A 14,163-nucleotide genomic window follows, 5' to 3' on the forward strand; every position below is an offset into this window, starting at 1 on the left:
GCACTCGGTCTGATCACCGATGTGACAGGCACGTAACAGAGGCTTGCCGGCGCCTGCTATGAGGATTCTCAGCAGACGCCGGCAAGCAGGGTCATCTTATGACCCGGAAGGAGTCCCGCGGCCATCTTGGATCCGGGGACTCCTTCCAGGTCACCGGAGCAGCGCGATCTCATCGCGCTGCTCCGGTGGGAGAGCGCAGGGAGCCCCCGTCCCTGCGCGATCCCCCTCTATGCCGCTGTCACTATTGACAGCGGCATCAGAGGGGTTAAATGCCCGCGATCGGCGACAGCGCCGATCGTGGGCATTGCTGCGGGGTGTCAGCTGTCATATACAGCTGACACCCGCACCCGATCACCGCGGCGCTCAGCGTGAGACCGCGGTGATCGGGGCGCCGTACTAGTACTGCGGCTGGCACTAATGCAGTGCCGGCAGCGCCGTACTAGTACGGCGCATGTCACGAAGGGGTTAAACGGTTTTTGGGAGTGCAGGGGCGATGCACCAGACAGGGCTCCACATTATTAATAATCAGGTTAGCCCCCTATACTGTATCCTGATGTTAACCACTAAGGAAGGTACTGCAATATATATGTGGGCATACTAATTATATACTGTTTGTAGACTTGGCAGGTTTGTTAGCCCTACACTGAGCTACTTTTTTTTTTTTTTTATATAAACAAAATGTGTTAAATTTTGTATTTCATAAAGTTGATATATTTGTGAGTTATATTGCTGGATGCGTTTTTCTGGCAGCAGCATGTCGTAAGTACGTGTGCAAAAGTGGAGGTCTTGCTATGGTCCCTCTGTGCGGGTGAAGCCGTGCTGTGGTCACTAGGGGAATGGGACGGCTAAATAAGTGTGAGGACCCAACCTTTTAGTCTCAAACCCGCCCTTACATTTATTAAATGATTTCTACATGGGAAAGCGTGTGCATTGCATAACAGGATGCCCTCAAGCACAAGGCGGCCTCCTGACTAACATGTGACAGTCTTCGTTCCTAGAGGCAGAACATTCATCCGTCCTAGTAAGAGTCGTCCACAGAACCTCAATTTGCGCTGGCAAAAAAAAAAAGCTTTATTGCAAGTTAAAACCATGAATGCTTCTAGCACACAAAACATGACTGATTCTTGAGGTCTACGAAGCCTTGATCCGCTTATAAACACGGCGCACGCTGCATTTGACAATGGAGGAGAGAAGGAGAAATACCTGCAATAATTGCTGCTTGAGTTTCTGAATTTCCGTCAGGCTGAGTTCAGTGAAGAGGTCGGAAGCCAGTTTAGGGCCGGGATGGAAGACGTCGCTGTTGCGGGGCGTGGACATCAGGATTTCTCCACTTGACTTGTTTAGGCCACCGGAGTTGTATCCGCTGTCGAACTCCTCTTCGTTCAGGTCTTCTAAGTTCGTCTGGATGTTTCCTATGGAGTCGTAGCTGAGGTAACTGGACAACTCTCTCCGGAGTTCGTTTTTTTGTTCCCTTTCGCTCTTTAATGACTCCAAGGCCTCCTCAAGCTGACGCTCGGCGATGTCCTTCAGCCGCACCAGCTCGTCTAGCTGGCCGTTCAAAATGTCAATTTCTTCATCTTTTCGTTTCAGTTCATGTTTTATGCTTTCATAATCCACCTGAGAAGAAAACGTGGGTTATTAACCAAACAACTCACAAATAGTGGACAATAAAGTATAAACCTACTAGCGAATGAGCAACTAAGTGTTCCCTGGTTGTTCAGTCATGTAGGAAGTGTCCCGAATTATCAGTGGAAACCCCTTTCTTCTAGTGATGGACGTCCCGTGCAAAAGCCTACAGGCGACATCAATCAAAAGCAGAGGGCAGGGAACATCCAACGGACACAAGGCCATTTGTAGCATGTAACTTACTAAGTTTATTTATTCATATATCTGGGCATCTACTTTGCGATATTGGTGGCAGGATCACTTGATTCAGATTTCCAATTTTTTTTTTGCTAACTTCACATGGTTTTCAAGATCTCGGCTTGAAGTTATTCAATAAAAAATGGTCACTTTATTCCCAGGGGATAGTAGTCCGATATTAAATCCACCATAATGTACATGTGATGGTTCTCATGGCTCCAACTCACAAAAGTCATTGTGTTTTATGCATCACATTCAAAACCCCGACCATAAAAAGCTTCCCCCGCCCAGAAGTATAATTTTAGTCCCTGGGATAAAACATGAAGGACAGTGATCAGATCCTGCCAACTAGGAATTTATAGTGGAAAAAATATATCTATATTAATGACTAAGATTTAAAGAGGGTTCTCCAATATCAAACATGGCCATCTTAAAATGGGCCCAGTGCAGTGCAAGAATTTATTATAATAACCAAATACCGTATTTTCTGGTGTATAAGACGACTGGGCGTATAAGACGACCCCCAACTTTTCCATATAAAATATACGGCGGGCATATCCCAAATTCCATAAGACGGGGGTCATCTTATACGGCGTGTGGTTCCCAGGGTCTGGAGGAGAGGAGACTCTCCTTCAGGCCCTGGGATCCATATTCATGTAAAAAATAAAGAATAAAAAATATTGATATACTCACCCCTCCGACGAACCCTGGCTGTCACCGCTGCAAGCGTCTGCCTCTGTTCCCAAGAAAGCAGTGAGTGAAGGACCTTCGATGACGTCGGTCAGGTGACCGGTCACCTGACAGCTCACATGACCGCGACGTCATCGAAGGTCCTTCACTCACTGCATTCTTAGGAACGGAGGCAGACGCTTGCAGCGGTGACAGCCAGGGTTCGTCGGAGGGGTGAGTATATCAATATTTTTTATTCTTTATTTTTTACATGAATATGGATCCCAGGGCCTGAAGGAGAGTCTCCTCTCCTTCAGACCCTGGGAACATCCAGGATCGTTCCCTGCACACGCCGTACCCGGCGTATAAGACGACCCCTGACTTTTGGGACAATTTTTAGGGGTTAAAAAGTCGTCTTATACGCTGGAAAATACGGTATTTATATAAAATATATATATATATATATATTGTAAAATAACCACCTGGTTTTCCTTTAATACAGACGCTTGTTTCAGCAGAGAGATATTTTCTTCTTCCAGTTCAGAGAAGTCTCGGAAATGTCGCATTTCTCTAATTTTGCACTGTTTTATTTCCTCCCGCAGTTGCACTTTCTCTTTATCGGTGTCCTGGCTTTCCTATAGTTTGGAAACAAACATGCCAAATGTTACAGTGAATACGATTTACATATCATTTTTCCCCCTGAACACCTTATGGCACTTCCACGTGGTGTTTTGGTGCCCGTTTAGTGGCCCCGTTGGGGTGCACCGCAGCTCCGGGACAGACTGACAGCCGACCCCAATGCAGAGACAGTGTCAGAGCAGGAGGCAGAGTTACAGTCGGCGTTCTCTATACTCAGGAACGGTGACTAAACCAGCGCCGACCCCATGACTGAAACCGGACCGCTGCTGGGGAGAAGAGAAATAACGTTCATTTTCTCGCTAAGTGAGGGCGCTGGGCAGGATAATAGTGCTATTAACCTGCAGGTATGGGGTTAACATTTTTTTTTCTGGTGACCAGTTCCCTTTAAAGCCGACTGCAGCATCCAAGTAGTTTTACAGAAAGAGGGAAATATATTTATTTTTTTCTTTACATAATTCTTTAATTGAAAAAGGTTATATTTTACAATTCGGGAAGAGGGGAAATTCACCCATCCTCCAACATTGTTAACAAGCAGGCAAGGAGCCGCCACATATCAATTGGTAATATTTGTATTTTTTTGTACAGAACTGCAATTTACTGTAAAACAATATATCTTATTTAAAAAAAAAATGCCCAATTAAAGAGGGCATCAACAGAAATCTAGTATGGTTCTTCTGATTTGCTATGTTGCTTACCCCAAGTGCAGGGCATTGCAGTAGCCTAGGTGTCCATGGTTCCGACCACTAAACTACTGCAACGTCCTGCACATGGGGGTCACATACCAGCAGTATAATTTCCAGGGAGCACAGTGTATAGCATTATATTAGGGGGAACACTATGGCACTATTTATTTTTCAGGGGGCACAATGTGTGGCAGTGTTATTTTTTAGGGGGTACAGTGTAGGCAGTGTTATAATTAGGGGGCACAATGAAAATTTTCACAACCGTATAAGATGAGGATCTGCAGCGCAAGTGATGATCTAAAGATGTTTGGGTGGAAAACATAACTCAAAGAAAGTCTGGACCAAACAGAGAAAAGAAAGTACAATCGGCCATGACGGCACATGGGTCACTGAGTATTCTGCCTGTGACTGGCTCTCAGTTCTCCCATCACTTGTGAGGTCTGCAGCACTGTAACCTGGTGAACAACAACCCTCAGCATGCCCTTACCATTGTTTAGGCCCTACTCGGCGCTGTGATCTCACAAGGTGTCCTACGTCTATAGCGTCAACCTCACTCAATAATTCTTACATTTGACTATTAGTAGAAATTACTTTCTGCGGTCCACTACACTGCGACGTTGTGCTCAGCAGGTAGAGTCCTTGTGGTAAGAGTCCGTGTCATCCCTATATACAGAGATATGGGGAGATCCCTGCATCTTATCTTACTAGCAGGGAAGCCAGTCACTGTATACACATTTGACAAGCCCATGAAAGCAGAGTAGATACAGTAGAAACTAAGCGTACTAATTAAAGGGAATCTGTCAGCAGTTTCCGATATGTAATCCGAGAGCATCATCATGTAGAGGCTGGGACCCTGAATTCAGCAACAGGTCACTCACTAGGATCTGTGTTGCGGTTTCAATAAAATCAGTATTTTATCAGCAGGAGAATATCACTACAGGACTAGGTGCCTCACAACCTCACCAGTGATTAGCAGCTTACTGTCAATGCACAGTATACACAGGAAGTGGCCAATCAGGGGGGTGGGCGGGGTTATACACGGCTCAGCATTCCGAGCTCTGCAGCAGAGAAAACAGATCCATCAAAATAACAGCAAGTAATAAAAATCGCTGTAATCAGATTCTCTGCTTTTACAGCATGCTGCTGTTAGATTACATAACAAAAATCTGCTGACGGTTTCTCTTTAAATAAGGATTCTATGAATATTCGGTGCATAACTTTACATATTCAGAATTAAAATCTGCACCTCCAGTCAATTTACATGAAGATATTGCACTTAGTTTGTTTTTAACCCCTTAGTGACGGAGCCAAATTTTTGAAATCTGACCAGTGTCACTTTATGTGGTAATAACTCTGCAACGCTTTAACAAATCCCAGTGATTTTTAGATTGTTTTTTCGTGACACATTATACTTTATGATAATGGTAAATTTAAGTCAATATATTTAGTGTTTATTTATTAAAAAATATAATTTGAGAAAAATGTTAAAAAATTTGCAATTTTCTAAATTTGAATGATTATCCCTGTAATCCAGATAGTCATACCACAGCAAACCATTAATAAATAACATTTCCCACATGTCGGCTTTACATCAGCACCATTTGTAAAATGTTATTTTATTTTGTTAGCATTTTAGGAGGTTTAAAAATGTAGCAGCAAATTTTCATTTTTTCAAGGAAATTTACAAAATTTATTTTTTAGGGACTTATCCATGTTGGAAGTGACTTTAGGGGTCCCATATATTGGGAAACCCCCAAACGTGATACCATTTTAAAAACAGCACCCCCTGACATATTGAAAACTGCTGTCAGGTAGTTTATTAACCCTTCAGGTGCTTTACAGGAATTAATGCAAAGTGGTATGACAAATGAAAATGTGTATTTTTACCACCTAAATGCCTCTAACTTCTGAACAGATTACAACAGCCGGCAGACTCTAAGGCCGCTATTTGATCGTGAATTGCCATCGCAAACATCAAGACCAAAAAATCATGATCTGAGGGCACCAGTTTGGATAAAGAGGAAGCCCCCTCACTCTGTTAACCATTTATAATGATGTAGTCACTATTGACAGCAGCATCTAAGGGGTTAAACAGATATGGATGGTTCCAACATTGATCGTGGCTGATGCAGCAAGTTGTCAGCTATAATGTACAGTCAACAGCTGCTGGATTGTCACCTGTATGGGGAGGCTATTCTCATATCTCAGGTCAGTTAAAAGACGTATTGGCTGTCATTAAGGGGTTAAAGCAGTGCAAGGATGAGATTTGGGACTTTTTTTTACTGAGAAAATAAATAAATAATCGAGGAAAATCCTTGGTAGATCTGCAAGAAGATATGTATAAACAAGCAGACAGATAAAAAATAAAAATGTCAAGTTAATAAATGTGGATTTTCACTGCAGATTTAATAATCTACGAAAAATACAAAGATAAATCCACATGTAGATTACATGAATCTTTCCAATGATTCATTGGCTGTGTAATCTTTGCTTCTCGTGTACATAACCTAAAAGGGAAACCTCAGGAATCAATGCTTCTAAAGGATAGAGATAGATAGCACAGTAATATAAACTTTATGAAAAAGCATGCGGTTGTGTACTCTCTGCATAATAATGTCTTTATTATGAAAAGGCAAATAAACAAATGAAGAGAATGTGAACAACACGGACCAAAAGGCGATGGCACAGTGGGCAGGATTTGTTGGATGGCGCATAAAAAAATAAATAAAAAATGTAAGGATATGTGCACACAATTTTGTTGCGTTTCTCCAAGCCTTTTTTTTTTTTTAATTTATTTATTTTAATATTCAATCAGCCTCCTAGTGGCAGCAGCATACACCCACAGCCTGTGTCTACCAATGAGGAGAAGGACAAACGCAATTACTTCAGGAATGTTATTGATTAACATTGCTTAATTGTTATGCACGTGATCAGGAATTTTCCGTCCTTAATTGCAGCGTTCTATTTTCCACAGCATGTCAATTCTTTTTGTGGATCTGCAATGTTTCTGCACCCATTGAATCAGTCAAATTCGCAGTAAAAATGCAGGTGTAAAGGTTTGCGGATTTGCTGCCAAAAATGCTGCAGAAATGAAATGTCAGAAAGGAGGAGTGTGCGGGCAGAGAATATGTGCGTGCGTGCACCAAAGGCGTAATCTAATGGGACTAATACTCCCATCCGGCTACATTTTTTGTCACATGACATACAGCATGAGCCGATGATGGTAGAATAGTCTCATCATCCGGTGCATGTGTTCAATCAAATTATGAAAGTGTTTTACATATTCACATACACAATACATACGCACCAAATACCTAATCCGACGCCCATGTCTCCTGCAAATAATCAAAAATAAACCAACATATACTCAACTTTCCACCGTAGTCCATTTAATAACCGAGTGTCCCACGTCAATCTCACCCGGCGATAAACTGACAGGAGGTGATCGCTCAGTGTATCACTGAGCCGCAGTGAGTTCACTGGAATACATCAGCTCCAGTGCTCTCACTTACGGCACTACCGCTGTGAGAACTTTCCCACGCAGCGGTGCGGAAAGTGAGAGCACCGGAGCTGATGTATTCCAGTGAACTCTCACGGCGGCTCAGTGATACACTGAGGGAGCGATCACGTCTTGTCAGTGTATCGCCGGAGACAATGTAGAGTGGTCACATCTCCCTATGTGACTGTTGTACACGTGAGATAGTCGTGGGACACTGTATTAAATGGACGATAGAGATAGAGACAGACAGAGAGACGGTTCCAGTAAGGTTCCCCACCCCTAAACTATAGGGATAGTAATAGACAGTAATGGAAAGACGTCTACAAGACACCTAAGCCGTGGGCTTGATGTCACCTGACAATACAAAGGTGACATCAACCCCACTTGCCACCGCTACAGGGCAAGTGGGAAGAGCGAGGCCATAGTGCCAGAATTGGTGCATCTATGAGATCCCCATTTCTGGGGTGGCTGTTTTAAGCCTGGGGGGGGGGGGGGGGCCCTTCCCAGGCCAATAATATCAGCCTGCAGCTGTCTCCCTAGCCTTTGCTGGCTCGATTTTATAGGGGGCCCAATGTCAATTTTTTTCTGGGGTTCCCCTGTAGACTAACCAGTAAAGGCTAAGCAAACAGCTGTGAGCTGATAATAGCCTGGGAACCTTTATGACTATTGGCTCTGTCCCAGAATATTAACATCAGCCCTATTAAAAAAGTCATAGTTACTCACCGTTAACGGTGTTTCTCGGAGCCCATGACAGCACTACGGAGAGAGGGGATCCGCCCTTCAGGGACAGGAAACCTACAGATAAAAGGGCGGTACCTCTCCCTCGCATCAGTTGGTTTACAGAGCATCAGAGGACCTCCAGGTTAGTTGCAACAGAGAGAACATTATTTTATAACATTTCTTAATAGAGGAACCCCGTGCCTAAATCTATAGTATACACATCATATAAATTATATTTAAAAAGGTGCTCACCGCACTCGTGATGGGAGGGAATAAGCAGGTGCTGTCATGGGCTCCGAGAAACACCGTTAACGGTGAGTAACTATGACTTTCTCGGTCTCCCATGACAGCACTACGGAGAGAATTGCAGAGATTAAGCTTAGGGAGGGACCACCGCCTCAAGGACCCTTCGTCCGAAGGTTAAGTCAGATACAGAGGCTAGATTTAGTCTATAGTGCCTAAAAAAGGTTGATGGTGATGACCAGGTGGCCGCCTTACAGATTTGCTCTATTGATACCTCTGACCTCTCAGCCCATGAGGTAGCTACTGCTCTTGTGGAATGCGCTTTTATACCATCCGGGATTGTATTCCCCGAGGATGAATATGCCAAGGCTATTGCCTCCTTAATCCATCTGGCTAAAGTCCCCTTGGACGCCCGGAATCCTTTTCTGGGACCCTGAACACAGACAAACAAAGAGCCTTCCTTCCTATACTCCCTGGTGGAATCTAGGTATTGGACTAGGCATCTTTTAACGTCTAGATTATGGAAGTTTAGTTCTCTCTCGTTTTTCGGGTTTGGACAGAAAGATGGCAGGGATACTTCTTGTGACCTATGAAATTTTGATGCCATTTTTGGCAAATAGGCTGGGTCGGGTCTAAGAGTGACTATCATCCAAGATCTTAGTGAAAGGTGGATTAGAGGAGAGGGCTTGAATGTCACTTATTCTGCGCGCAGATGTTAATGCTACTAAGAGAATAGTTTTGAGTGATAATGTTTTTATGGGAATTGTTTGTATAGGTTCAAATGGAGGGCCCGTTAATGCTGAAAGGACTAAATTTAGGTCCCATGAGGGTATCTTTTGAATAACTAAGGGTTTTGATCTTGTAACCGCCTTGATAAATCTTATTATCCAAGGGTTAGCTGCAATGTTTTGGTTATATAGAGCTCCTAAAGCTGCTATTTGTACCTTAAGAGTACTGACTGCCAACCCCTGCTCCAGACCTTTTTGTAGGAACTCAAGGATTTTAGGGATTGAAGGCCCGTCCTGTATCTTTACCTTGGAGACAGATAGGAATTTCCTCCATGTCTTCCCATATATTTTAGTAGTGATGGGTTTTCTACTTTTTAACAGTGTAGTCACTAAGTTATCCGAGAAACCCCTTTCTCTTAATAGTCCCCGTTCAAAAACCAGGCTGTCAAATGGAGGTTCGACTCCTGTGGGTGGAAGATTGGACCTTGATGTAGAAGGTCTGGCATATCCGGTAGAACCCACGGGTCTGATATCGATAGTATTCTTAGCCAGGAAAACCATGCCCTTTTTGGCCAGAATGGGGCAATCAGGATCATTTTTGTTTTGTCCTCTCTGACTTTCCGAATGACTGCCGGAATCAGAATGGTTGGCGGAAAAGCGTATGCCAGTTTGTGTGTCCATGGAATCAGAAAAGCATCCAGAGCCTGGGGATTCCCTTCTGGGCTTAGAGAACAAAATTTGCCTACTTTTTTGTTTTTGCAATTGGCGAACAGGTCTATTGTTGGTGTCCCCCACATTTTTGTGATCTGATTGTAGATGGATTGGTTTAGGGACCACTCGCCTTGTTTCAACTGAGTCCGGCTCAGGTAATCTGCCCTTTCGTTGTTTGAACCCTGGATGTGTAGTGCCGAGAGGGATAGTAAGTTTTCTTCCGCCAGTTTGATAATTTTGGCTGAAGAACTCATCAGTGAACGAGACCTTGTTCCCCCCTGGTGGTTTATATAGGCTACAGTCACTTTGTTGTCTGAAAGAATACGGACATGGTGTCCCTGAATGTCGGCTAGGAAAAATAGAAGAGCATGATATACCGCCCAAAGTTCTTTTTGGTTTGAGGATGCTAATAGTTTTTGATCTGACCAATTTCCCTGAGCTACTTTGTCCCCCAGGTGGGCCCCCCACCCTCTGGGGCTCGCATCAGTTGTTATTATCCGAGAGATATTTGGAACCCAAGGGACTCCCTTTGACAGGTTTTGGTCTTTTCCCCACCAAAGAAGGGAATGAATAACTGATGAATCTAGGATGAGCCGGCTTTCTAATTTGTTTTTTAGTAACAATTGCCATTCCAGGATGTGCCACTGAAGCTCTCGTGTGAAATTGTGCGAAGGGTATCGCTGGTAGGCATGAGGACAGAGAGCCCAGAAGCGACATTGCTCTCCTTAGAGTCATTGAGGGATTGTGTAACGTTCGCGCTATCATGGACAATATGTTGTCTTTTTTGGGACCCGGAAGTCGGCATTCTTGGACCCGAGAGTCTAATGTCAGTCCTAGGAACTCTTGTACTTGACAGGGTTCCAATTTCGATTTTTTTACATTTATAAGCCATCCCAAGTCCGTCAGGATGGTCATCACTTGGTCTCTCTTTTCCCTGCAACTTTGTGCTGAGTTGCTTGCGATAAGAAAGTCGTCCAGGTAAGGGATTATTAGTATATCTTGTTCCCTCACGTGGGCCATCATTTCCGCTATTATTTTCGTAAATATACGTGGGGCTATTGAAATCCCGAATGGAAGAGCTTTGTATTGAAAAAACCTTATTTGACCCTTTATGGAGACTGCCATCCTGAGGAATTTTTGGGATTGATTGTGGATGGGCACATGGTAGTATGCGTCGGTTAGATCTATTACGACCATGAAGCAGTTCGGGAAGAGAATCTTTATAGTGGACCTTATTGTCTCCATTTTGAATTTGTAATTTAAGACGTATCTGTTTAGGTTTTTTAGATTTATGATCGTCCGAAAGGACCCGTCGGGCTTTGGTACTAAAAATAGAGGGGAGAAAAAACCTTCCCCTATCTCCTGAGGAGATATTTCCCGAATCACTGATTTTTGAAGTAGGGACATAATTTCCTCCTCTAATGCAGTTTGTTCTGCAGCCGAAGATCTTGTTTTTGTTGTTACATAATTCCGGGGAGGGAAAGAGACAAAATCTATTTTTAGACCATACCGTATGATATTTAAAATCCAGATGTTGTTGGAAATTTTTTCCCAGGCGGGAAGGAATGATGTCAGCCTTCCTCCCACCGGAGGGTAAATGTCATTTGGAGAACTTTTTATCACGGGAGGTGTTGCCAAAGAGGTAACCCCTATCCCTTCTCCTTCCTTCTTCCCACTTATTCTGCTCTCTGGGGGGTCTACGGCGAAAAAATCTGCGGCTCCGAAAAGACTGTTTAAATGGAGTCGGACCCAGATTTGGAAACCCCTTCTTCTTATCTCCCGCCTTTTGGAGGATGTCATCCAGGGTTTCTCCGAATAAAAAATTTCCCTCACATGGGATAGAACATAATTTTAATTTTGTTTGTAGATCTCCCGGCCAGCTCTTTAGCCACAAGGTTCTTCTGGCAGCGTTGGAAAGAGCAGCGGCCTTAGATGTTAGGCGTACAGAGTCCGCCGAGGAGTCCGCCAGGAACGCTGCTGCTCTCATTGCAGGGAATGAATCCAGCAATTGTTTTCTGGGTAACCCGTCTTTAATCTGACTTTCAAGCTGGTCGATCCACACCATAAGGGATCTGGAGGTGCAAGTAGCTGCAACTGTAGGTCTCAGGCTACCCCCAGCTGATTCCCATGCTCCCTTGAGGAAAGTATCCGCTTTTTTATCTAACGGGTCTTTGAGGGTACCCATACGAATGGCAGCGCGAATTTTTTCGAGGCTTTGGCTACTGCAACATCTAGTTTTGGTGCCTTATCCCAGAAAGAGGAAGCCTCATCCTCGAAGGGATATTTTCTTTTAAGGGAGGGTACCGAGGAATTTCTTCTATCCGGTTTCTCCCATTCTTTTTTAATTAATGTTTGGACATTAGGATTTAGGGGAAAGGTTTTTCTCTTTTTTTGTCCCAGACCTCCAAACATCACATCTTGGGCCGTTTTGTCGGGTTTGGGTTCCTCCACTCCCATAGTAGCCCTAACTGCTCTCACTAAGGAATCCACTTCTTCTAGTGGGAAGCAATGTCGGCCAGACTCTTCCTCAGAAGAGGATAGGGGGGATTTTGAATCGTCCGAATCAGCATTTTCGGATGATGATCGGGCCGAGTGGGAATGTACCGACTCCTTCACCCTCTTCACCTCTTTTTTGGAGGATAGAAGGGCATTCTGAACCTCAGTCCTGATTACATTTTTAAGTTCAGAAGCGAAGTCGGGGGTCTCCTCACATAGTAAGCTCTGGATGCATGATTTGCAAAGCTTTTTCTCCCAGGCTACTGGTAAAGCTTTGTTGCAGGTAGGGCAGACCCTATTTTTCCTTTTCTCCAGGCTCTTCTTACCCTAGTAAGGGAGAAGAGGGAGCCCCATTATAAAATATGTACATTCACGAAGATCACTCACCACTCGGATGTGGAGGCAGGTACCGGTTCTGGAGGGGGCGGGCCTGTTAAGGAAGGTGCTTGAGACGGAGTATCAGTCTTCGCAGCTGATCTGCTACGCCGTGTGGAACGGCTGCTAGATCCACTCCTGGTGCTCTTTGTGTGGTGCTGCTGTCCTGGCTGCAGCTCCTGTGGATCGCTGTCCTCCATGGTTACAGGGAGAATGTGCGCACATGGGGGTCGCACTATCTCCCTTTTTGTAACCGGCGCCAATCCCCCGGCGTCTGCCGCACTTCCGGTTCCTGCGTGCTCCCAGGGAGAAGATATTACTGCGCGCGCCATGACCCGGAAGTCCTGCCGCATTTCCGGAGCGGCGGCCATCTTTGTGCACCCGGAGTGTGCGCTTGTCGGCGCAGGAGCTCCGGTGATCCAGCGCCCCTCCTCATTTGATTCGGCGGCGTTCTCCCCTCGCTCACCCTGAAGGACCCCTCGGTCCCAGCGGTGGCGGCTTCGGGAGCCGGACAAGCCGCGGCAGGAGCCTCCTCGCTGCCGGAACTCGACCGCCCGGTCCCGGTCCATCGGTCTTCATGCAGGTACCGTCCGAAGAGAGGTTCCCTGTCAGGGACAGGAAACCAACTGATGCGAGGGAGAGGTACCGCCCTTTTATCTGTAGGTTTCCTGTCCCTGAAGGGCGGATCCCCTCTCTCCGTAGTGCTGTCATGGGAGACCGAGAAAAAATAATTTAAAAAAAAAAAATAAAAACAGATTGCATTTCACACAGATTTCTGAGGGTATATGTTTGCACAGTCAGTAAACGCTGCAGGTTGGACGCTGCGTACATCCGCTGCATCCAACCTGCAAGATGCTACAGCATAGTGGGAGGTATTTCAAGAAATCCCATGTCCACTACGTGTGCACTGGCGCCCGCAGCTTCCCTGCAGAGACGGACATGCGGTGCGTCTTTCCAGACCGCAGCATGTCTATTTATCTTGCGGAGACGCTCAGTCTCCGCAAGATATATATCACCTGTCCAATGTATAGGATGCGGCGATTCCACATGGTTCAATAAACACATGCGGAATCACCTGCGTTCAAAAGCCGGCAGCGCTTTGGACAATGTAGACGACATGTGCTGCATCCAAAGCACTGCTGATTACTGACAGTGGGGACGTAGTCTAATAACAGTTGCTGTTTTGTTACAGCTTATGTAGGTTAATTATGCTAATGCTCCTACGCGCATGCGTGTTTAATACTAATGGGGGTATCTGGCTGAAGAGGTTAAACAAGGAAATTTCATCACTTTTTTTAACATATATCTTTATTTAGCTTACAAAAACGCATACAAAACCGCGAGGAATTTCCACTGCGTTTTCTGCAAAGAGATGCAGAAGCCACGCAGAAATTTCCACAAGCAAATCCACAACGTGCGCACACAGCTTAAAGGAACAGGACAGCAGGCAGAAAGATGGAGCAGGGAATGCAAGAAGACACTGGATAGGAGTCACACTCACACACTGGCATTTAACACACGCCGGCAAGTGGGTGGG

The 14,163-nt window shown here is 44.9% G+C and overlaps 1 protein-coding gene across 1 annotated transcript in view; it reads right to left on the reverse strand.

Moving 5' to 3' along the window:
* Positions 1 to 14,163, reverse strand: part of LOC143804979 (protein bicaudal D homolog 2-like) — a 71,602-nt gene that overhangs the window by 38,261 nt on the left and 19,178 nt on the right. The window contains exons 4-5 of the mRNA XM_077283662.1: positions 3,015 to 3,167; positions 1,204 to 1,617 (exon numbers count right to left, since the gene is read on the reverse strand). Coding sequence (XP_077139777.1) covers positions 1,204 to 1,617; positions 3,015 to 3,167 — 567 coding nt within the window. The remainder of the gene's footprint in view (positions 1 to 1,203; positions 1,618 to 3,014; positions 3,168 to 14,163) is intronic.

The sequence above is a fragment of the Ranitomeya variabilis genome, chromosome 2, assembly GCF_051348905.1.
Source record: "Ranitomeya variabilis isolate aRanVar5 chromosome 2, aRanVar5.hap1, whole genome shotgun sequence".
NCBI lineage: Eukaryota > Metazoa > Chordata > Amphibia > Anura > Dendrobatidae > Ranitomeya > Ranitomeya variabilis.